At 39.9% G+C, this 25,678-nt stretch overlaps 1 protein-coding gene across 3 annotated transcripts in view; it reads left to right on the top strand.

Moving 5' to 3' along the window:
- DLG2 (discs large MAGUK scaffold protein 2) overlaps positions 1–25,678 on the top strand; it is a 911,187-nt gene that overhangs the window by 355,715 nt on the left and 529,794 nt on the right. For all 3 annotated transcript variants that reach the window (XM_031066024.1, XM_031066022.1, XM_031066023.1), the window contains one exon: positions 12,627–12,788. In XM_031066024.1, coding sequence (XP_030921884.1) covers positions 12,627–12,788 — 162 coding nt within the window. The remainder of the gene's footprint in view (positions 1–12,626; positions 12,789–25,678) is intronic.

Genomic DNA, 25,678 nt, shown 5'->3' with positions numbered 1-25,678 from the left:
GGACATTGAAAATCTTCTTGTTCCAATTCCCCTGTCGTGGGCAGAGACATCTTGCACTGGACCAGGGTACTCAGAGCCCTGTCCAATTTGGCCTTGAGCACTTCCAAATATGGGACATCCACAGCTTCTCTGGGCAACTTGTGTGTCACTCAACCTTCACAGATGAGAATTTCTTCCCAGGATGTAATCTAAACATCTAATCTAGTTGTATGTTCACAAGTTGTGGCAATTCCCACACAGGCAGTTTTCGCTTAGGTTTAGTCAGGTAACATTTAGGACAAAGTCACTACCCCAAAAACTAAACACACACCTCCCAGGGGACAACACACATCCACTGTTGAGCTCAAAGTCTGACAGCCAGAGGAGCTTTTGAGTGAGGTTCACCAGTGCCAGTATCTCAGCTTTTATGTAGTTCAAGCTCTGTTCAGGGGCAACCCACCACTTCCGGAGCAGCAGCGATGAGATGAATCACTCAAAATGGTACATTTTCCTTGCTGTGGATAGGCATTCACACAATTGTGATTAATGTTGCCAGAACTTTGCTCATGCAGAGATGTTTTATAAATAGTAAAATGTGTTTTTCCCACTCTATACATGATAGTTTATGTGAATAATGTTATATATATATAGCGCTGACTTTTAGATCTGTGATCCAACTGCAACAAAGGTCAACAGCAAGTGAAAGTCATGCTTGCTTTCTCATTGTCAAGATAAAAATGAACTGTAGCTCTCAGTTTGGTTCCCAGGAAGCTTTTCTCTTCCTCAGCAGAAAATCACAGCTCCAGACTCAACAAATTCTTTTACTTGTTGGTATTATCAGCTGAGTAGCAGAGGATTGACAGAAAATGCAGAGTAACTTGTCTTTTCTCATAGAGGTGGTTTATGTAGAGAAAATGATGCAATTTTTACAGGAACACTTCTGTTTTGGGGAGTTTAGATCATTACTTCATCAGAAAACAAACAGCAATATTGGTCTTTGGTGATCCATTTAGAACTCAGCCAAGCACTAAAAAAGATGGAAAATTAATCATATCTTTAAATAGGCTATATTTCCAGATGGATGTTGCAGATTTGGCCCACTGCACATATAAAGTTCTGGAAAATATTTATTTATAAAATCAATCAATCCATTTGTTGGATCAGGCCTTAAAAAAACCCTCTCTGCCTAATAATAAAACTGCTGTGTCTAGACCAAGCTATTTGCTTGGGATTGTCTGAGCTTTGTTTTGGGTATCATTTTAAGATAATGTCTTTCATTTCAAAGTTAAGAGTGCCTCATGATTGCCTTATGATCTGGGCTGAATCTAATTTTAACCTGGTTGGGTTTTACTTTGTCCTGATTTTCTAATAATTAAGAACACAGAAAATGTACCATGACATTGTTATTGAACTGGCAGTCATTTATCCAGCCTTTCTGAAAGCTAGTTGTTAGGACCAAAGGAATTTAGATGTTATTTTCTTCATGTTATTTTATACAAGAAATTTACTTTTTTTCAGCTGAAAACATAAAGAAATTTTCAAAAAAAGTTGTTACATTATCTAGACTTTTTCATATAGGAATTTTTATTCAGCACAGGGAGGGATTTAACCTTTTAATTAAGCTAGCATTATCACAAAGAGGGATGGCTTTGAACATTGATAAGGTCAGTCTGCCAGGAAGATTTTTTTTTATTTCCTGAGATAACATTACTAATTTCTAAAGTATTCAAACTTCTCCTTTGTCTTCCCCTGCTCTTTGCAACTGCAAACCCACCAAAACCAATCAAGAAAGGTGCAAAATACGGTAGAATTCAGCACAAAGGTAGACAGACACAATATTGACATGCAACAGTTGTATCCAACAGAAAAGTCAGGTGATAACTTTTAAAAGCAATGAAGTTTGAGATTCTCCAGCTTAAGACATGTAGATTTTTTATTTTCATGGACTGGTAGTACATTTCCATCTAAATCATTGACTGATGCCCAGAGAGTCTTCTATGCCACATATTATAAATTTGTACTTTTATAGCATTTTTCAGCTCTAAAGAACTTTTTAGACATTACTAACCCTGCCAAATATACGCCATAACGTGACACAAAACAAGTGTCTGATCACTTTCTGCAACTACCATAAAGGAGGTTGCAGTAAGGTGTGGGTCAGTCTCTTCCCCCAGTAGCAAGTGACAAGACTGGAGGAAATAAGCCACAGGTTGCTCCAGGAGAGGCTTAGATCAGATACTAGGAAAAAATTGTTCGCGGAAAGGGTGGTCACACACTGGAAAAAGGCTACCAAGTGAAGTGGTGGAATTGCCATCCCTGGGAGTGTTCAAAGGCACCTGAATGTGACAGCTGGGGACATGGTTTAGGGGGTAGACTTGGCAGTTCTGGGTTAGTGGTTCGGCTTCATAATCATAGAGGTCTTTCACAGTCTTAATGATTCTATGACAGGCGTTTACTCTGGTCTGCGTTTGCAGACACTAAGAGCCCATTTGGCTTCTTTAAAATATGCATGCTCAAATCACTTAAAAAGTATGCCTATTCTTTCAACATGACCATGGAAGGAGGTGCCTAAATAACAACAGCCCCAGTGGAGAATCACTGTCTTCATCCATCAGGAAAAGTGCTTGTTGATTCCCACACTTTGGCTCTAATGTGAAAAATGCTTCCATATCCAAGTAAGACCGAGGCAAATTGTAGATGCCAAGGTCTAAAAGCAGTTCTACAAATAGGAGAAATCTGTGCATATATCCCTTGCTTTCCTGCAACTTTGCTACCTGGAGTTCTATTCTCCATGACCCACTCACTGCTTTGGTTCAGGCGTAGCCTCATGGGACTTGAAAAATGAAGGAAGCTTGCTTGGCACTTCAAAAAATGCAGGTGTTAGTTTATTTTTAAATAGAATAAATAAAAGTGATTATAGGATGCTCCCTCTTAATTTCAGGTAAAGTATGGCTCAAGGAGTGGTAAATTCATCAGGGGAAGTAAACCCAAGCAATTTTCCCATTACATTGAGCTCAGTGTGCCTGCAGGCTGTGCAGTTTAATGGGGTACTCTCTTCCTGCCCAGCCCCTCACCTGGTGGAGTTTTATCCTGATGTGTCACTGTCAGATCACTGAGCTGAAGGAGCTTCCCCTGGAACCACAAACTCCCTAGATCAGGAGCTAGGTTCCTGTGGAGAGATGAAATATGGAGATACGGGTTTTTGCAATAGTCTCAGTAAAGCAAATATTCCCTTGTTTATGCAATGTCTTGATGATTCTCTGTGTACTGATTTCTGTTTACAATGACAGCTATTTTGCCTGCTTGTGCAGTAACCAGGGCTTATTAAAGTATCTGAAAACGTAGATGATTTTATCACAATTATGCTCTATTGAAATGCTGTGGAAGGATTAAGATGCAAAAGCCTGTAGCTGTTTTTTCAGTAAGTGCCCTGCTATTGAAAGTTTAACTCAACCCCTATAAGTGTCAAGCACATGAAAATGCACCTGACACGGATGTTTTTTGCTGGCCTATTGAACATCTAGTTAAAATGGACTAAATCCATCTTTCTGTTGGTAAAAATTCATAACTTTTCAAAAAGGGAACTGATAAGAATATTTGAGACCAGTAATAACTTGTTCAGCTCTTTGCTACAAATTGCTTTGTAAAAAAAGAATTTTATCCTCAGACCTAATGGTCTAGGTTCATCAGGGTGGCAACAGTGAGATTGCCAAGTTTATGTACCTAAAGCATTCGTATTTTTATTTAAGAAGATAGTTTTCCCCAAATACTGAAAAATACTTATCTCTATACCTTCTTCACACTAGAAGAAGCAGGCATGCTATTAAAATTTATGAGGTATTTTTATGTGTGTATACTTTGTGTTCAAAGAACTGTTAAAGGATGGCAGGGTGATAAAGTTAACCACTCAGATTTAGGAAATGCAAGAATTGAGATTCTCTAAGCAATTTTATTGCAGGTCCTCTGTGGCCATATATTGTAATGTAGTATTATAATATGCATCAACTCTATTACATTTTTAATTACACGGTTACTTTTGTTTTCATGGGCTTTCTGCTTCTTTCAGTACGTGGAGTGGCATTTTACATTCAACATATGTCTTCATGCATTATTTAATGCAAGCAGTTCCAGCTGCTCCATTATTAATTTTTTCATTGGTTTTCCTGTTATACTGAGGGGACCTTATGGAAGTACCTGAAGGGAGGGTGTCAAGAGGAGGGAGACAGGCTCTGCTCACTAGTGACGAGCAGTGGGACAAGAGGCAACAGGCAGAAATGAGGAAAAACTTCTTTAATGTGCAGGTGACCGAGGGCACAGGATGCCATGGTATTTCTCCTGTACAAAGCCCAGCCCTCACTGATTTCAGCTGAAGCTGCTGATGCTCAGCACTTCTGCAAAAAGTGGCCATCTGTGGCTTGCAGGGCATTTTAAAGAGAGGAATGTCTCAGTTCTACAGCTGTGGGAAGTTATATCTTGTGAAAAGCCTAGCAATGAGTGAGAGTTCTGTGGTAAAAGCAAGAATAGAAGCAGTTAGCTACAGTAGCATTCACCTGTCTTAGCTTGAGAGCATCCTTTTGCCTCATAGAGCCTTTCAGCAGAATCCCCCCGTTTCTGTGAAAAATTATACTGGAATCCTACAGACACATAATTCCTGCGTGAAGCCAGAGAAGAAGGTTTCAACTGCAACACAGAAATGGCTTGCTGTGTCACGTGCTGCTGGACTAAATTAAAATATATATCTTTGGTACAGAAAACACAAGAGGGGCAAGCCATTAGTTGTGGTTTTTTATTGTTTCTCTTTTATCCTTTGTTTCAGGCAATGCTAATACATTATTTATTCACTACAGTCCATGATTGCTTTGTACTCTTCTGATGTAAACCTTGGGTGTCAGTTTTGCCAGGCTGCTTTCCCCCTGCAGGCTTATTGGCAGGGAAACTGAGACATGGCAACTGATAGCATTTCCCAGCTCTGCCTCTCCAAATGCTCAGCTGTAACCTCAGCACAGTCCCCTCACATGCCAGAAGCTGCTCTTTAGGGTAGGCAAGGGGTGGAAAAGGAGAATTTGTGGGGCTGGGTGCCTCCATGCTGGGGAACTGCAGCAGCAGAATTAGAAGGATCAATGGGGATGTAGATCTAGGGCTGCATGGGGAGCTGCAGGGGAAAACAAAGGAGCTGCAGAGGCATGAAGGCTCCTATGGCAACTGGGGGAACATGGACATACCAGAAAAAAAAAATGCTTTGAGTGGAGTAGTTAAAGACTACAAAAAGGAGTAAGGAAGTGATGATGTTGCAGGACAGAGGGATAGAGAAGTGAAGCTAACGCCGGATGCTGATAAATGGTACGGTTTCACCCACATCTTTCCTTTGCTTCCCTTAGATAAACAATCAGTATTAGCTGGATTTTCTTTTTTTCTTGCTACTGGTTTTTGTACTCTGCAGCCACGTTCACCATTTAATCCAAGCAACGCCACCCTCTTAGGATGTCTTTTTGTATATTGGCACTTCAAGTTAAAAATCTATTTTAAATTATTGGATAGCAAGTAGCAGCCTCCAGAGGGCTAAACTGATGCTGTTAACAGGTCCAAAATGTGATGCAGCATATGGAGCTGAATACCTCATGGTACAGATTTGCATGCAGGCGGTTTTAATTAGGATTTAGAATTCCTGGAGGAATGCAGCATTCTGGGCTAGTCTCAATCTTGTCAATACATAGTGGTTTTGTTCATTCTAAGGCTCACAAAAACTGATAGATTCCTACTTGCTTGTAATTTTTTGATACTTTTGTGAACTGTTTGAACTTTTTTCCATCGGCCAGCTTGATGTATGATCACTGCTTCTTTATGTATGCTTACTATAAAAGGTTGCTGTCTTTTTTTTTCTTTTTTTTAAATAATTTTATATCAAGTCAGTTCAAAATAATAATCGTTTGAAGTTTTATGACATTGCATAAATACTTATTTTTTCCTGCAACATATCATAGTTCAAAGTGAGATTATGCTTTAACTCGATGGTTACTGTGCCATCTTGTGAGGAAAACGTGCAACTACCTCCAGCTGGTAAAACGAAGAGGTACTTAGCTAATGCCCATCTCACTTCTTTTTCATCATGAAAAATAAAATCTTTTAGGGTTTCAAAAAAAAGATTATGAGAATGCCGTAAAACATATTTGTTCCACTGCATTATACCTGCCTTTTTATTAAACTAAGCATATACTCCCTGCTATGGGCAAAAACCTGGTGCTTTCAATGAACTGAGATAAGAAATTATACCTTTTTTTCTCCTTCTTTAAAAAAAAAAGAAAATTAACTTCTGGTTGTACTAAATGGAAAATACATGCAAATTCTCAGTATTCAGCGCTGATAATGTTCTTTCTGTGAAATAATTTGGCTCTTAGAGGAAACCTTTGTCTTCTAAAATTCACTATGTGTTTCTTAGAGATAGCACACTGTAAATTACCCAAAGTACTGCTAGCTATTACACTGAGACAGACAAAAACCTAAGTCCTGACTTTAGAAAAACTGCTTTACCCTGGAACATTTATGAGGACAAAACCAGACCAAAATATTCAAAAGAAATTACAATGACATCAGCAAACCTACAGCTTTATGTTTAAATAATAATAATTATCATTGCTATTAAAGTCAGTGCAAGTGCACTAGATCTTGGACTAAAAGAGCAGACTGTAAAAATCCCCTAAGTTCTACTACTGCTTAATGAACTGATTCTCTCTGTGACCTTGAACAAGTTGCTGCATTTCTGTGCCTAATTTTACCCACCTTTAGATGATGCACATCAACAGGATGTTATTAGTCCTGACTGCCACTTGTAAAGCTCTTGGGCTTCTTGGATGGAAGGTATTGCTGTGATATAGTGAAAAGCTTGTTGGAAATCTACTTGATAAGCAAAAGAGCAAGTCATTCACAATAAGTATAATTATTCAATGATTTAAGCTTCCTAATCTACTTCCACAGTCTTGGCAAGCAGATTGTGATTTCTTCCATTTTATATAATGAGAAGAGTATTTTTTTCTCCTTTTACTCTATAGATTGATTGCAAATATTCAGAATTCAAGCTGTGTTGCTCATTTGCAATCAGTTGGATGAGTAATATTATTTCTGCTCATGATTGGATGAATGCCCAATGATTTGTGTGTACAAATTGTAAAGTTTGTTTTCCGAAGATGCTCATTGGTGTGACATTGAAATTTGCTGCTTTTGGAGAGCAGTAACAGTAAAATTCAACACACTGAAGACCAAAGGAAATACCAAGCACCAAAGTAGGACAAGGTGACATTAACATTTTTTGGTGGGATTTTGCTGATTCCTCATTTGTCTAAATGGACCAAGTCCATTATGTTTTGTTGTTGTTGTTATTGGCTGCTAATACTGAGGAAAAATCCCGGAATTCCAGAATGCTTTGAGTTGGAAGAAACCTTATAGATAACTACCTCCAACTCCCCTGTCATGGGCAGGGATACTTTCCACAAGTCCAGGTTGCTCAGAGCCCCATCCAACCTGGCCTTGAACACTTCCAGGGATGGAGCATCCAAAACCCCTCTCAGAAAATCCAGTGTGTTGAATGCTGGACCTAATCTCGTGCAGAAGGCGGGTGATGCTTGCCCTGTTCAAAGGTAGCTCCCATGTCCAGGTTCCAGCAGATGGCCAGCAATGGGGCTAACTTGGGAGCTGCAAAGCAGCTCAGGTGCTGATTTGAGAGAAATGGCAAAGGAGTGAGAATTAAGAGGAAGGTAGTACCGGGACCCAGTTGCATACCTTGCCTATTTCCAGATTGCAGTGGGACTACTGGATCTGTGAGAGGTCATTGTCTCATGTGGGAAATTTTCTGCAGAAATTCCTTTCCCTGTGCTCTCGCTGTTAAATGGGTTACATGAAGGATCACAGCTTTTAAGGAGCAGAAGTCTGGCCCCTCATTAGGAAGACTGTAAAACAGAAATTGTATTCAAGACTTGAAATGCTGATGTGTAACAGCTAAAACTGGTAATATTGGTATTGTTTCCCAAGATGAAACATAATATGCTGGCCACTGGCTTTGAAGAGTGATTGGGAGTGGGATTCACTCATGAATGGGTTATTATGTCATAGTATGCTGTGATGTTTCCATTATTAACATCTATAAGCTGTATCTACTATGAAGGTTTGGCTGAGTGAAAAGCAATGTCGCTTTTTTGCTTATGTGTCTCTTGACATTTCAGGGTGTTTTCTAGTAGGTCAGAAATCTCTGTAGATCAGATTCACTGGCTGCTCATTTCATAGGGTGTTGTAGAGTCTGTGACGTCTCTGATACATTTAGTTCTCTTGTTTTTCAGTCCTCCTATTGCAAGCGGCAGGAATGTGTGATGTATTGGAGTGTGGCCCAGCCAAAGAGCTGTGTAGAGAACCAGGGATATGTGCTTTTGAATGGCAACTCCAGCTGGGCCACATTTAGCAGCTCAGGTCAATTTGACCTGACATAAATTGACATGTTCTGTTTGTATTTTCTGCAAACTGATGGAAACGGCAAAAAATAAAAATTGAACAACAAACTTTTGTAAAAATACCAGTTCCCTTTGGCCCAAAATTGAATGACAAATTCCAAGCTATCTTGATTCACTGTCAATTTGTCAAAGGTGGGTCATAAGAACATCTGTATTTCCATGCCAGTGCAGTCCTCTGGCTATTGTAACTTGAGAACTGCCTTTGTTGAAATTTAAGGTTTTTGACCATTACCTCCTGCTGGATTCATGTAGTCAAGTTCTGTCCAGCTGACAAGAGATCTCTTTGGCAATCACAGCCTTGGGAAATACTCCTTTAGACAGTATGATGTGAGGAGCAGTGATGCTGTAATAACCTCACACTGCAGAGAGAATGGTCTCTTATAAAAAGGCACGGTCATATTAAAAATTCACAGTGGTGCACTCCACACCCCCATTATAGGTAATTACAGAGGATTTTAAATATCTGATGCTAGTTGGCAGTGTACAATACCCTGTCAGCAGCAGGCACTGATTTGTAATTTAATTATCATAAGACATCCACCTGTTCTTTTGTCAAATGAAGAGTAGCATTTCCGTGCAGTGATGCTTTTCCCTCCAGAAATTTGAATTAGTCCTTAGAGAAAGGTTTCTAGGGAATGGGTTTTTTTTCAAGGACATTTGCAGGACCCCATCAGACCGGGATGATGGAGATGAATGAGGCATTTCTGCAGGAGTGTCTTAATTCTGGTTTGGTATTTTCAGCCTTACCACTGGCTTTTTGCTGTGTCAAGCTGTTTTGGTTCACAGCTGAAAGCATTTCAATGAAAAGATGCTGTAGGAGGAAAGATGTATGAAAATCAATGAGTTTGGTGCTAAGAACCTGAGGCAAACCCATAGAAGGATTGACCCAGAAATTCTCTAGGCTTATATTTTGTGAATAAGGAGAGGCTGGGCTTGGGATAGGAGGGAGACAAAGACAAATAGAAGACTGGAAATCTGTTCTGTAAACTATTCAGTTGATGGCACGTGAACATGGATATTACTGAAGTTATCCTGGGCATTTATTGAATAAATAGATCGATTCAAATTATAAAGCAAGTCTATCACTGGAGATCCACACAAGTGTTCTCCTCTTTGGGAGCACAGGGCTCAGGGTGAATCAATTTCCTCTGGGCTTTGACTCCTGTTTATGCAACAGCTACACTGCAGTGCGGTGATGGGGAAAGGACTTACTGATGGTCAGAGATGTTCTCTCTTTAAGGCCACATCACACTGCTTCTGGCAGTGTAAAACTGCAAAAATGATCTGGAAAGAATGTTTTTTATATATATACACACATATATATGTGTGTGTGTGAATATATGTGTATATAATCATATATGAATTATATAGAATCAAATTAATCATGTATAAAGAAATACATAAACATAGAATGAATCATAGACTCATAAAATGGTTTGGGTTAGAAGGGACCCTAAAGATTCAACCCCCTGCAAGGGTAGGGATGGCATCCACTAAATGAGATTGCTTAGGGCCCCATCCAGCCTAGGCTCGAACATCCCTTACAAGGATAGGGCATCCACAAACTCCCTGTGGAGTTTCATCCTATTCTAATGGTTCATTTGCTTCATCACACTGAGGAAGAATTTCTTCCTAATATGTAATCTTAACCTCTTCCAGTTTAAAACCATTCCCCCTTATCCTGTCACTACATGCCTATATAAAAAAATCCCTCTCCCTCCATTGTATAAGCATCCTTAAAATACTGAAAGGTCTCACCCTGAGACCTCCTCTTCTCTAGGCTGAACAACCAGGCTCTTTCAGCCTATCTTCATAGGAGAGGTGCTCCATCCCTCTGATCCTATTTGTAACCCTCTTCTGGATCTGCTGCAACAGGTACAGAGGAGGGAATGTCTTTCTTGTGCTGAGGACCCCAGAGCTGGATGCAGTGCTCCAGGTGGGGTGCCACAAGATCAGAATACAGGGTGAGAATCATTTCCCTTGACCTGCTGGCCACTCCTCTTTTGATGCATCCCAGGATGAGGCTAGCTTTCTGGGCTGGGCATTCACTGTTGGCTTATGTCCACCTTAGCATCCACAAGAACCTCCAAGTCCTATTTTTCAGTGCAGATCTCAGTCCTTACAGTGGGAGGGACTCCACTCCTCCCACATCCACCCAGAAGATCAGGAACTTGTAAGAAGTGGGAAGCCTCTGTATATATATGCATATATTTTTTTGTAGTAGTTTTTGTATGTAGTTTTTGTATGCAAAACGTTGTCAGCAGGACCAGGACAGTGATTTTCCCCTGTAGTCACCAGTGGTGAGGCCACACTGCACATCCTGTGTTCAGTTTTGGGCCCTTCACTACAAGAAAGACACTGAGGAGCTGGAGTGTGTCCAGAGAAGGGCAACAGAGCTGGGGAAGGGTCTGGAGCACAAATCTGATGAGGAGTGGCTGGGGAGGTGGGGATGTTTAGCCTGGAGAAAAGGAGGCTCAGGAGGGACCTTCTCACTCTCTACAACCTTCTGAAAGGAGGTTGTAGTGAGGTTGGTCTCTTTGCCAAATAACAACTGTTAGGATGAGAGGAAACAACCTCATGTTGTGCCAGGAGAGATTTAAATTAGACATTAGGAAAAATTTTGATACTGAAAGGGCTGTCAAGCATTGGAACAGTCTGCCTGGGAAGGGTTTGACTCACCATCCCTGGAGGTATTTCAAAGTTGTGTATATGTGGCACTTGGGGACATGGTTTACTGGTGGATTTGGCAGTGCTGGGTTGAATGGTTGGACTCACTGATCTTAAAGGTCCTTTCCAACTTGAATGGTTCTCTGTTCTATAATGGAGCTTCTTATGGCTTCTGTCATTGCTGTCTCGTCTCCTTAAGAAGTAACCACTGGACATTTCCATTTTCCCCATTCCTGAGTTAATGAGATGACTCTGGTATTCTGCTCCTATTTCTCCTAATTATGTTTTAGCAAATGACTCACTTAAAAGAGGATGTCTCAGAGTAGTTGTCTTTTTAGAAAGAGTACTCACTCGATTAAAAAAATAATTGATTGCTTGTGGCTTAAATGATCTGTGTGCCAAGCCTTAAATGTGACATTGGCTGGAGTGCTATGTATTAGACTGATGGCTTCTTGCCCAAATAATATTTGGCTAGTGCCAGTCATTTCATATATTCATTAATTATGTTATCTGAAAAGTGAATATGTGAAGGGCTGCAGGCATATCCCAGAAAAGAAGAAGAGAATAAATCATGTCACATGTGTATTCTGAAAATAATTGGCAAGTGCTGAAACATTTCCATACATAAGATTGAAGGCAGGAATACACTGGGGTGGTTTCCTTAGGAGGAATGAGTAAATGAAATAACACTCCACAGCTGAGTGGTCAAAGTGAAGTGGATGAGCAGCAGAGAGGTCTGCTGCTTGGAGAGGTCTGATTTGGGATATTCTTGTACCTGAACTTCAGACTTATTTTTCTTATATGGCCATACAAATAAATCTTAGGCTTCTATCCAATAGCCCCCTCCTCAGGACACAACTGGGGGGATGGCACCTTTTTACAAAGCATTCTGGCTGCAGAAAAGATCAGGTAATTTAATTTAATTTTTAGGGTTATATTCCTTGTTGTTACAAGCTTCATTTGGGATCTTGGACAAGCCCCTCATATTGCCTCTCCATGGAGAAGAAGGGTATAAGCAAAGAACTTTACTGCAGGGGAATCTTCTGTGAGACAGTGCCTCTGTGGAAGAGTGTGTGTGCTCTCCAGCATCAGAGTACACACTGCTGTGTGGAAAATAACTCAAGTATTTTGCAGAGAGGGGCTATAGAACTCTGCTTCCTAATACACAGGGATGTGAAACGTGATCTGACACTACAGCTTAGTTGATCAACATCTCTTTTTCTTCATTATCAGGTGTCATTATCAGTGTGTCATCTCAAATGTCTATTTGATGGTGAAAGTCTTGTGTATCAGTGACATATACTACAGTTCTCTCTTTGATACAATGGTAAAAAAGAATGACTCATTCTCTCCAGAATACACTAGGAAATCCAATGATTATTGTCTACTGTATCATATTATTTTTGTTATTCCACAATTATATTAAAATATAGGAATTACCTTCTAAAAGCTTATTTGTTCTTTCTTGATGTTTTCTTCCTCTAGAAATATCGTTATCAAGATGAGGATGCTCCACATGACCATACTTTGCCTCGTTTAACCCACGAAGTGAGAGGCCCAGAACTTGTTCATGTGTCAGAGAAGAACTTGTCTCAAATAGAGAATGTCCATGGATACGTCTTACAGTCGCACATTTCTCCTTTGAAGGTAGGATCCATACAACTCATGCCTTTAATCCTCAAATACGAGAAAACCCATACCATGAAATGCCTGGGAAACTTATTTTGTTGTACAAACAGACAAGCTGCTTTCTGAAATCTATCATTGCAGATTGATTTTCTTGTGATGGGTCTTTAAGACTCAATGTAGTGGAACAGGTGATAGTTTAGTTGACAGAGCATTGTGTAGAGATGTGAGCTTTCTGCTTTGAGTGAAGCCTTTGCTCAAGTAAAAATAATTCCTGGCAAATTAGCCTGGTTTTCTGTACATTGTGAAAGGAATAATGCTGGTTCTCAGCCTCAATATCATGGTGATTTTGAAATGGCAGACTTCCCTTCCTGATGATACTTGTTCAGAAATTAAAAAAATACTGTAAATGTAGCTAGGTTTTTTCATCTCTCAGAAAGCTATATCAATTTCACAAGTTATGTCTGAAAAGGGAGCTCATTTGCCTCTATTCATATCCTTGCTGCTCAAGCACTTGCAGTTTTCTGCGGGTTTTGATGCAATTCAGAGTGCTGTAGAGATATCTTTCTGTTAACTAAGGCAACTATTTATAAAATATAGAAGCTTTAGCTGTATGTAGGTCTGGTGTCCTCTGATATATCTTGTTGGGCAAAAATGTTTCTTTCCCTTCTGAACCCGTATAATAACCAAAAAGGAATCCATTCCTTAAAATTTACATTTGTCCTTTAATAAGAATGCAGTGGTTGGAAAATATTCCTAGAGCTTCTCTTGTGGAAGGAGCATAGATGCAGTGATTAGCATGATGGGTTTTCTATTTTAGTTTCTACTAGGCCTGGGAAGGGGGGAAAAAATAATATTCTTTACTAGAGGCAGTGATGTTCTGGGTAATAGTTTTATTCCAGCAATTATCTAAGCAGCAAACAAGGCAGATGGGCTTTGCTCCCTCTGGTGCTCAAAGCCTGTGAAATGGGCATTGCTTGCCTAGCACAGTGTTTACAGTGTGGTTACAAGTGAAAGGAAGTGTTTATTATTAAAGATTGAAGTGAGTATAGCTGGTGTTCATTGAGCCTTCATGGAATAGCCATGCAAATTAATCTTTGTCCTCTGCTCTTGTTGGTCCTGTGTTTAGTTTGTATGATGCTTGTCTTTTCAGGTTTTAGCAATTTTCTGGGTGACTTACCTGACTTTTTCTGCAGAAGCCAACAGTACCAAGCAGTGATAGATCTTCTTGTGCTGAGGTTATCACTGTAGTTACTTGGAAAGGATTACCTTCATGAGGCCTCTGTCTAGCATCAGGGAAAAATCACAGACCAAGCAATTTCTGGCCTGGAAAGGAAACAACCCTGTTCCTCTAGGACTCCTTGAGTATTGTGATTACAGTGGTGTTTCTTGTTCATGAAGGTCGAAACCAGATATTATTCTTCACATTTGGAGACTTTCAAGTAAGGCTACATAATCCAAGCTGAGGGTGTAGCAATGATGTCAAAAAGCTTGCTGTGAAATGGAGGGTATCCCCACATATGCACAGTGCCTTGAAACAGCTCCCAGTCTTATTTGCTCTTGTAACAGGACAAAGTTGTTGTCTGCTTCTGTTTTCTGACGTGATGGTAGAACAGGAGCTGCATAGTATTTCCTCTTGGAAATCAGTGTCTCCTGCCATATTGGCAATATATATGGCAGTAAGAGTTGCCATATTAAGAAGTTCTCCCTTCAGCACAAGGATTTTTGTCTTTGACTCTGTCCCTTTCCCTTCTTTCCTTCAGATTCACAGTGTCTTATATCTGCCACTTAATAGTCTCATGCCTGTCATTTAATCTAAATTTAGCTGTTTGTCTCATCAAATGGTTTTGAAGTTCCTGCTTCCTTTCCCCTGCTGTCTATGTCCCATCTTTTAACCTTCAGTAGAGAATTAGCTCAGGAGGCTGGAGGAATTCTTCTGCTAGAGCTCATGGCATTGTGTTCCCCTTCCTATCTGAAACACCTGCTTTGGACTCGCTTTTACTGTTGGCAGTTGACTGAAATCCCTGTTCAGAAGCTTTTGGTCATAGTGATTTCCATATAGTTGAGAAATAGCATTGTGAACACTCCAAAATCTAGTCAGAATTAGTTATTGTCTTGAATTAGAGACTTTCCAACCTACAGCCTGATATTATTAAGTATTCTGCCATCTTCTCAGCAGTATTGTGTGAACATGGCTGCAGTGAATAATAGTGAAAACTGCTTCTCTACCCACAGCACACCTTCCTAGGGCAATGTAAAATACTGGATTCTTAAAGATTAACTGGAAAATAATGCCTGCAATTTAAATATTTCATGACACTGCAATCGCAGCAGGATAATGCTGTCAGGAAACTCCACCAAGAGCTTTTGACTTGTTCTGCCTCACTTTTCTGGTTAAAGGTCAGAGCATTTAGTGCAAAGGGAATATATGTATACATGAAAGTCATGAGTCTGCTTGTACCAAGTGCTGAGGAATGCATTTGGTGCAGTTTCTGGTGCTGGGAGTGTGACTGTTAGAGTCTGTGAATGGTCAGACTGGCAAGTCTCCTTAACACCAAGGGAGGGATCACTTCATATCCTGTGTGCCCTTAGGACTGTACATCTGACCACTCACCCAGGCCAGCAAGCACATTGGCTGCCTGGTTTGGTGGGGTTAAGTCACTGCCTGGCTGCATTTTACTGCCTGAAATTCTCTGTAGGGACTGCAGCACCAGTCTGCACGTCTCTAGCGAGATTTGAAGCAGTCTTTTATGTTTAGTGGCTGCATGATGCCCTGATGAGAGGATGATTACCCAATATTTGTTTTGAAATAATATCATAAAAAGAAAATGCTTGAGCATAAAAATAATCTAGTTAAGAAGCTTTGGAACCAAAATGTTGTCCCAAGACCAAGCCACATGTCCATCCTAATCACATCACTTTTCCTAAGTGACTTGACTTTGGCAGAATAAGAGTTGCTTATTTCCATATGTTTTTGTTAATTTGGAAAGAAATCTGCAAAGATCATGCTGTTATAAAACTTCCCTTTTGGGGTGACTCCAGCCCTCACAACTGACCAGTGCTCACTGCCATCTGTGGAAGCCATAGGTGTTACATCCTGTCTGTGCATGTAGACAGCTTGCTGGCATCACCCTGCTCCCCAGTTCTCAGTGAACATCTCAGTTTGCATCCATAATCCACCTTGTCAGTTTGAGAACAGGCTTGCATCGTTACAGAGGGAGGTTTTGTGGATGGTTGAAGTTCAAGCAGAGAAATCATGGGCCTGTCTATTCCCCTGTGTACATCTCCAGGTAAAACACTCCAGGGATTCTTGAAACATTTTCTGACACTCAGAATGGAAGCATTCAGTTCTTATATTTATTAACATCCATGATTCAAAATACCTGATATGGCCCATGTTTGCATACAACAGGTGCATCTTAAATTTTCAAGTATACAAATTCTTAAAGAATTTGGCAGTAATTTCATATTTCAGGTTGTGTGGTTTGATGTACTCTATAAACACCCTAGTGGAGCTTATTGTTATTAGATTGGATATTAGAATTTAGAAGAAATTCTTTACTGTGAGGGTGGTGAGGCACTGGCACAGGTTGCCCAGAGAAGCTGTGAATGCCCCATTCCTGGAAATATTCAAGGCCAGGCTGGATGGGGCTTTAAGCAACCTGGTCTAGTGGAAGGTGTCCCTGCCCATGGCAGGGGGCTGGAACTAGATGGTCTTCAAGATGATCCCTTCCAACCCAACCCTTCTATGATTCCATTATTCTATGATTATTGATTACCTCAGGAAGTTGTTTTGGAAACCAAAACATAAAACTTATTTCCTTCAACACCCTTGCACTTGTTTCATGTGCTGAATAATAAGAAATGTGATCCTCATACAGTCTGAAAATCTCTTTGAGGCACACAGATACTGTTTATGATAAATACTGTTTAGAAATGTGAACAGATTTTCTGAAGTTGAAGGTAGGCATGTTTTTCTTATCTTCCAAGTACCTAAAATCTAGTATGCACTAGCCAGATTACTCCCTTTCAGAAGATAATGAGCAAGAGCAGTTTTGCTGCAAACCAGACCTTCTTTTATTTTCTGTGTCTTTTTCACTTCTTCACCTTATTGTATTTTGCATTAACTTTGCTTTTCTACTTCCCTGTAGCATTTCATGTGCAGTCAACTTAGTTTTGAAAAATGCTTAATTTTAGAAAGCTTCAAACTCCTGATAAAGGTTGATCTGCTTATTAGTATGCAAAAGATAAAATTTTCAACAGCTTAAGCAACTTTGAATGTCAAACACTGAGGTTGTAAAGAAAGTTTTCAGTTACGTGGATGTATTAACATTTGGGAAAATGCTAGCATTGCAGAAGTTTTGTTAGAGTTGACATATTAAGATAATAAATGTTCTTTTCAACTTATGGAGGTGATGGAATTGCCTTTTAATAATCTCTTAAAGGAAAAAAGTCTAGTGTAATGGAAAGGGAATTTAAAATAATCTTCTTGCACTTCCCCTTGTTTGACACGAGATGGTGTAGTAAGCTCAGAATTCTTTGGTCTGCATCTGTAAAGCTTCACAATATATTGTTGAGAATTTTCTTAGATGCCTTAGAAAGAACTAATTCAGTAAAAAGTGCCTTGTGAATCCCTGGTGTTTTGGGAAATCTGAATTCAACACAGATTTCAAAATCAGAGGCACAAGTTCTGTCTCTAAATTAAACATGTGTCTCTTCCCCTTCCTCCCAGGAATAGAGCTAATCAGTGTTCATTAAATGAATGATAACTCTGGCTCCTAAATTAATCTTTCTAGTATTGTTGTGATGTTAGATTTATTTTTGTTTTTCAGTGTACTCCACTTTGTTAAGATCAGCTGAAAAATAAAAATCCTTGTAAGGATCTCACATCTCCTTGGTTGTCTCAGCATTTTAAATATCAGGCTATTCCAGCTATCTCCATTTCCTAATTTAATGCCAGGTTCAACTGTAAGCATCAGTGGAAATTGAGCAAAAACAAGTAACCAGGTAAATAACTATCCTAAGCTAAGTTACTTTGAAAGAGGAATGATCAGTAATGATCATCTTCAGTTACTTTATCTTTGATACCCTCATTTTCTGGAAGGGGTCACACTGGCTATTACTCTTTTTATTTCTGTCCCAGGATGTTGTCTTGCAGCTCAGCTGGGTTGCTGACAGCTTGCAGAAAGTCAGGATTGATGGAATGACTTTCCAGTGGAGAGAGGAGAAAAACTATCTCTGCATGGAACAAATGGGCTCAGCAGTCTACAAAGTTAAGGTTATCCATGAATTGGCATTTGTACAAATTGCTTTACAGAAGGAGGACTGCATCTCCCAATGCCAGAGCACATAGATAATTTTTAAAAATTTTTTTTTAGTGGCAGGAAGCCCTGTCTTACCCATTACTTGAGTCATAGAATCATTTAGGCTGGAAAAGACCTCTGAGATCATCGAGTCCAGTCTCTGACAGATCACCACCTTGTCAACTAGACCATGGTGCTAAGTGTCACATCCAGTCATTTCTTGAAGAGCTCCAGGGATGGTGACTCTACCACTTCCCTGGGAAGTTCATTCCAATGTTTAACAACCCTTTCATGAAGAAATTCATTCTAATATCCAACCTGAATCTCCTGTGGCCCAGGTTCATTTGCCTGGGAGAAGAGAACAACCAGTACCTGACTTTGGCCTCCTTTCAGGTGTTGTAGAGAGTGAGAAGGTCCCCCCTGAGCCACCTTTTCTCCAGGCTAACCACCCACAGCTCCTTCAGCCACTCCTCATCAGGCTTGTGCTCCAGACCCTTCCCTAGCTTCATTTCCCTTCTCTGGACACACTCCAGCCCCTCAGTGCCCTTCTTGAAGTGAGGGGCCCAGAACTGGACAAATAATTTGAGGTGTGGCCTCACCAGTGCCCAGTACAGGGGACAATCCCTGCCGTGCTCCTGCTGGCCACACCATTGCTGATCCAGGCCAGGATGCCATTGGCTTCCTTGGCCACCTGGGCATTGCTGGCTCATGTTCAGCTGCTGCTGACCAACACCCCAGGGCCTTTTCCAATGGGCAGCTTTCCAGGCATTCTTCCCCCAGCCTGTAGCCCTGCCTGGGGTTGTTGTGCCCCAAGGGCAGGACCTTATAAAACTTCATGCTGTTGGTCTCAGCCCATCAATCCAGCCTGACCAGTTTCCCCTTCGGAACCTTCCTACCCTCCAGTAAATCAACACTCTCACCTGTATTGGTGTCATCTGCAAATTTACACTTGGTCCCCTCATCCAGATCATCAGTAAAGGTATTAAACGGGACTGGACCCGATGCAGAGGCCTTCACACCATAAGTGACCAGAAGATTCTTTGAGCCTCTCTGTATCTAGTGTGGGAAGGATGTTTTGTTTCTGCTCCAAGGCAGATGTCTCTCTTTCCCAAGTCCTATCTCCTAGTGAGTGCGTAGTATCCCTTGAATGTCCATCATTCTTCTTTTTATTCTCCTTAGTGCAGGAAGGTCATTCCTGTGAAGGCTTCTGGAATCTGTCCCTTGCCCTTTCCTGTCTCTAATGTAACAGCTTCTCCCCACCGCTGGAGCTTTCCCTGTCCAGGTGTGAGTCAGACCTCACTACGGTGGTTGCTGTGCTTGTCCGACAAATTAACAAAGATGGAGAAAGAGGCTCTGAGGATGAGCCTGGATGATTAATGATTCTGTGAAAAATGTATTAGCCTGAGCTTCCTGGAAACTGTCATAAAGACTAATTTTTTGTGTCTAAAAATGTAAATTAGGCAAGAGCTATTTATTTCATGAATTAACATTGACTTCAATAAAAATTGAGTTTTGAAGACAATCTGGATAAATAAGGTCAAAATATTATATAGCGCTTTTTTTGGGGGGAGGGGTTTGTTTTGTTTTTTCAGATACAACAGTCTCATTTCACAATTCAACAAACTTCAGGACTATTTTTTTGATCGTGAACTTTGTATGAAGGACCACAGTCATGCCCTGGTCATGGGTGCTGTGAAAATAACAAAGTCCAAGACTCTCCTGATGTTGCAGTGGGTCATGTAACCTGTAAATAAATTTGAGATATTGCTGCCCAGAGCTGGCAAACAGTATAAGGAAATCCACTCCACAGACCTGTGTAGCTGTTTTGAAACATAGAATCACAGAATGGTTTGGGTTGAAGGAGACCTTACAGATGGTCTAACTCCAATCCCCTGCCTTAGGCAGGGACACCTTCCACTAGACCAGGTTTGAGCAATTGCAGGGAAGTCCTCTGCCGAGGCAATGTAAATACCCCTAGCTTCCAGGGAACCAGGTTTGCACAGAGAAAGCTGGTTGCTACAGCTTTCAGCTTTACTGTGCCTGATGGTCCTGTGTAAATGTAGCTCCTGGTGTTTTGGGGGGATAATCTGTCTGGGGCAAGAAACCACATCTATTTTTCCAGAGCTGCGGAGATCCCTTAATTCCTATTACTGAGGAAGAACCCTATGATAGAGATGAAGTTCAAATAGGGAAGAAAAAAAGTAATGATTGAATTTACTTTAATTTCTGTGGCTGAGGTTTGACAAAGAGTTGAGGCAGTGTCACAGCACAGGCTGTTCTTCCTGCACAAAGATGCTGCATTTCAGAGGCTCTTTAAAAGCTGTGGATGACTGAGAGAGGCTGAGGTTTTGTTACATGTCAGGAACAGCAGTCTGAAGTTTTCTCTTGCAGTTACAAAATTAATTGGGGTTATATAGAGGACATATTAATGTATGCATGAATATATTAACGAGCCATCTAAAATTTAATCTTGCATCCTTTTCTTTGCTTACACTGACTGCATTTCATAAGTATAGCTAATCTGCATGAAGCATTTTTTATCCCCAGGATGGCTGAGCCCAGTAGCAATGATCTTATAAGAATACTTTTGATCACTGCCCTGGTAGCTTCCTAGCTTTTGTGTTTTGGAGTTGGTTTTGTTTTGTCCTTTTTCCCTCCCCACTCTCCTTTTCAGTATGCAGTCACTGGCAAAGCCCCATGCTGCAGTCAGTCCGTCAGTGGATTCCACTGAATATTCAGTAGGTTGCTTCATTAAGACACAACACTTGTTACATGTTTAATCATGTACTGCTTTTCTCTTGTCTCCTACTGTAACAGCAGATAAGCATATATGATACATCTGTATCTGTAATCTATGTTTTTTAATATAGAAATGCAATCGGATTAGAAAGAGAAAAAGAAAGCTCACAAATGTGCCTGTGCCTGTTCCTGCTCTTGAGGAAGTGGCAAAAGTAGCTCTGAATTTTGATTCTATTTCATTATGTTTCAAGGCAAAATAAGAAGCTTATAGATTAGCATTTTGAGTAATATTTTGTGTCTCATTTTCATGTGGGTAGGAATGTCTTTCACTTCTGAGTCCTTGTCTTACTCTAAAGAAATTCCCAAAATGGTACAAAAACTGAGTGTAACAATGAAGAACAGTTATTAGTGAAGAACATTTTTTTGGTTTTGTCATCACAAAACCCATTGTTCTGCGTGCTTGATGTTTTGCCTTGGCTTTCTGATTGATGGCTTTCCACATGATTTATGTAGTTGCAGACAGTATCTTGTTATCTTTCTAGCTTCTGACAGAATAAAAAAGAAACCAAATAAAATTGCTTCTGTCGGTGGGTGATTTAATTGGAGAAATCTCAGCAACTTAAAGTAAACCTCAGGCATTGCAATCCTTTATTTTTTGGCAAAATAAATGTTGTCCTCTGATAGACACAAGCAGAGCAAGTTCTGACAGTATCTACTAGTGCACTACATGTTGTTAGACTTGCCTGAAGGACGAAGACAGAAATTTTCAAAGGACTTTGAAAATATTTTCAGGCTATGGACCCTGTTTACTTTACACGGGCCTCCTAGGTATTGAAGGACTTTTCAAATGTTAATCTGAATTGCTGTTTCAGGAGATTTTCTGTGTTCCTTATCTACTGGGTGCTTTATCCATTAGTATTAATTAGCTGATTTATCTTTTTTTCTTTTTGAATAGCAGGTTTCTTTTTAACAATAGTCTTGTTCCTGAGCCTCTTTTCGGTTTGGTTTTTCTGGGGGGGCGGGGGTAGGGTGAAGCCTGACATATTGCAGCTATTCCTGACCATGTCTCTCACATATAATCAAGTAAATAGGAAGTTCCAAGAATCCTTTTCTCTCGCTGTCTTTCTCTAATGCTTTGCGTAGTACTAGTTATTCCTTGCTTCCCTGTAATTTTCTGAGTTGTTTTTCCCTTGATATGTTGGCCATGTGAAATACTCATAGAGTATAAAAAATACTGAGAGATGGACTGTTATACAGAGGGTTTTGGGGTTTTTTCCCCCATCTAAAATACATGAAATATATGCAATAAATCCATGGAATAACTACTAGATGCTGTGAACATAGGATTTGTATCTTCTGCATTTCTTTTCTCCGAGTCTAGAAGTACTAGAATATAGTAAAGTATCTGTAATGATGTTTGCCACCTTTCCAAAGTGTTTTGTGACCTACTGCTGAAAAGTGCAATAAAGCATCTTGGTGTTATTAGTCAGACTGTAACAGGAGGGATTTTTCTCAGATATGTCAGACAGGTTTAACACCAGTTGTTTCCCTAAGCTCAGTAGCTGAAATGCCCTTCTGTCAGACTTTGGCTACTGCTGACACTTGGGAATGTATTCTACAATTTAAATGAAGTACCAAAGTTCCAGGATACTTTTTCACTGAGGAATATACTGATAATTCACTCACTCAGTGGAAGATACATGTGTTTATACATCTGATGATGTGACACATCAGAAATGTTCTGGCTTTTGTCAGTACCAGGTGTAAAAGAAAGCAGCAGTTTGCAGTTCCAGGAGCTCTGGATAGCTGCAGCCTCCAGGATGAAGAGAACAGAATCTCTTTAGTCAAACTTTATGAAAGAGTATCTTGGCAGCCTGACCAAGAAGTGCTTTAGCTATTTCCAAAAGTTTTAAATTCCTATTTCTCATAGCTCTTATTTAATCTTGCTGTAATGTAGTTTTGTGGACTATGGAGCTGTGAAAAAACCAGAATTTTGACATTTAAAAGAGAAATCTTTCTGAACTGGCTATTACTTTCCAACTCTTTTCAAGAATCTGGTCTAAATAAGAGTTTCTGAGATTGTCATTATGTGACATCTTCACAACCTTATTATTGTGTGACATCATCTCCCTGCCCATGGCAGGGAACTTGGAATGTAATGATCTTTAATGTCCATTACAACCTGAACCATACTGTGGTTCTGTGATTCTTTGATCTTGGTATCAGTGGCTAACTGAGACTTCTCAAAAGATAGATCTCTCTCAAAAATATTTTTAAATGGGAAATGCCTTTTGTCATTTGGTTCCCTTTAATCCATTTCAGAAGATCATGTTACTTGCTTTTTAATAGTCTTTTAAAATTGCTACTGAAGCTGGTGCAATTTGGAATAATGTCAAAAAATTAGTCAGCAGTCTTGATGACTCAGGTGGCTTTTTTAAGATCTGTATTGTTTACTAACTTGAGTTTTCACAGTGTTGTCTTTCCTTTCACATAACATTGTTTCTTTTTTTCATAGTTAATCAGTGTTCCTTTTCCCTGTTCCTTTTTCTGACTTACCTTCAGGATCCATTCCTGTATTTCTCCTGGTCTTACCTTTCTCTTATTTCCATTCCTACACATACACATGGATCTTATTAATCCTTCAAGCCACCCATGGAGTACAAATTTGTACCAAATTTGTGAACGTGTAATGATTGATGCCCTCCTGTACAAGACAACTGCACTCTTATGGATCATTTTGCTTCTTGGCTGCTTAGAGAGCAGAAGCACAGCACTGCCTGTCTCCTCTTTGTTGCACATGGACTTTAAGAACAGATTTTCTTTTTTTTCTTGCTCCTGAAAGGTGGGTTCTCTTCCCCCTGAACAAAAGCAATGTGAAATACAGTTGAATATTATCGAGTCTAGTGGATCTCAGTTGCCCACTGAAATGGCAGCACTCTGGGCAGCTTTTATTCTATTAAAACTTACAGAAACTATAAGCCAAAAAAACTGCAATCAATTTTTTAACTAACACATTCATGAACACCAAATTGCATCTATCTTCCAAATATGAACAGAATGAGGCTTTTACATAGATAAGAGCTAGAAGTCAACTTTTTAGATTAAAGCGTTTTCTGTAAAAAATGACCACATTCATTCTCAAAGAAAGTGGACAAAGCTGATTTTTTCAAAGCCTTCCTCCCACTACAGTTTTAATATGTATCTGCCTGAATTTTTTGCTTCCCCACCCAAAAAAAGAAGGATCATTAAACCTGATAATAGACTTAATAAAATTCCTATAATTGATTACATGACATTGAAAAGGCTAAAAAGAGTAATGGTGTTTTTACAGCAAATAAACAAATTCTTACTTTGAAGTCTGAGTCACAAATTGTGCCTTTGATCAAGTGGATGAGCAAATGCCAAGCAGGAAAGTAGAATTTCAGTGATGAGAGCATAAAGAGTTATATTAATTACTGGGAATTAGCCAAAATAGCACTAAGTTAACAACTTTACACTTTGGGAGTGTTAAAGTCCAGTTTCTGAAGACCACACCTTCAGATGGTTTCACATTGAAATGGCTGCTGTTTCCTCTTTAGGAATTCTGGGGCAGTTTGTTTCTTTCACTGTTTTGCAATAAATCTAGAGATTGAGCAGATCTGAACTGAATTAGAGATTTCAGCTGAAACTGGGTTATTTTCCTAACTGCTATCTTCATAATTTTACTTCTGTTTGGAAAAGCCATTATTTTTTTGTATTCTGGAGATGTTGATATCTACTTAAGGCAAATGTGAATGAGAACAGTAAAGTGAACCCAAGGGCATTTTCATACTACCAGTGCTTCACTAATACCTGTAATGTCAGGGAATGTCTGAAATTTGGCTTAGGTTAAAATACCTAAGACAGATTTGCATTTCTGAATGTGCTGTTTACCTACTCTCTCCTAAAGATACTGGGCTTAGGGAATTTTAATCCTGTCTCTATTTTGGAGTTCAAAGTAGGCCACAAAGACTACTAAACCATTGTACCTCAAAGACATTTAAAAAAAAAAAATCTGTCCAAAAAGGCAACAATCAAGCAGGCAGAGCATCACATTAGTATTTATCACAGAATCATAGACTATTCTGTGTTGGGAGGAACCCACAAGGACCATCAAGTCCAACTTCTGGCCCTGCACAGGACAATCCCTAGAATCAGACCATGTGCCTGAGAGCATTGTCCAAGCACATCTTGAACTCTGCAAAACTTGGTGCTGTAACCATTTCCTTGGGGAGCCTGTTCTAGTGATGTTTCTAAACAGAGGAAAAGCAGTCTTGAGCAAAGCCATAGAGCACCAATACATCAGTCTATCATAGCTACTAGAGAAGGTGGAGTGTTTGAGTTATTTTGAAAAACACAGTTTCCTTCTCCTGTGTACTGGGAACTTCCACACCTATGCCTTCATGTGTGCCTTTGTTTAGGGGCTGTACCTTCCTCATTTGAAGACTCTAGCATCAAACTCTTCTTACAATGCAGCATACAGAGAAGCTGGATAGGGATTTCCTAATGTCTGGATATTAGAAAAACTTTGCCACTGAAAGGGTGGTCAAGGATTGGAACAGGCTGCCTGGGGAAGTGTTGGAATTGCCATCCTTGGAAGTGTTTAAAAAAAAACATGCAGCTGTAGCTGTGGTACAAAGGGACATGGTCTAGTGGTGGACCTGATGGTGTCAGGGTTAATGGTTAGACTTGATCTCAGAGATCTTTTCCAACCTTAATGGCTCTGTGTTTCCCTGAATAGGTTTATCTTTCAGAATGACTTAGAAACCCTCTGTACTCAACTGGATGATAGAGCCATCGGAAACACACATCTGTGGCTTTCCACCTTTCATATAGTGACTTTATCACCAA

Source organism: Geospiza fortis, unplaced genomic scaffold (assembly GCF_000277835.1).
Source record: "Geospiza fortis unplaced genomic scaffold, GeoFor_1.0 scaffold16, whole genome shotgun sequence".
Classification (NCBI taxonomy): domain Eukaryota; kingdom Metazoa; phylum Chordata; class Aves; order Passeriformes; family Thraupidae; genus Geospiza; species Geospiza fortis.
This window is presented reverse-complemented; position numbering and strand designations above follow the sequence as displayed.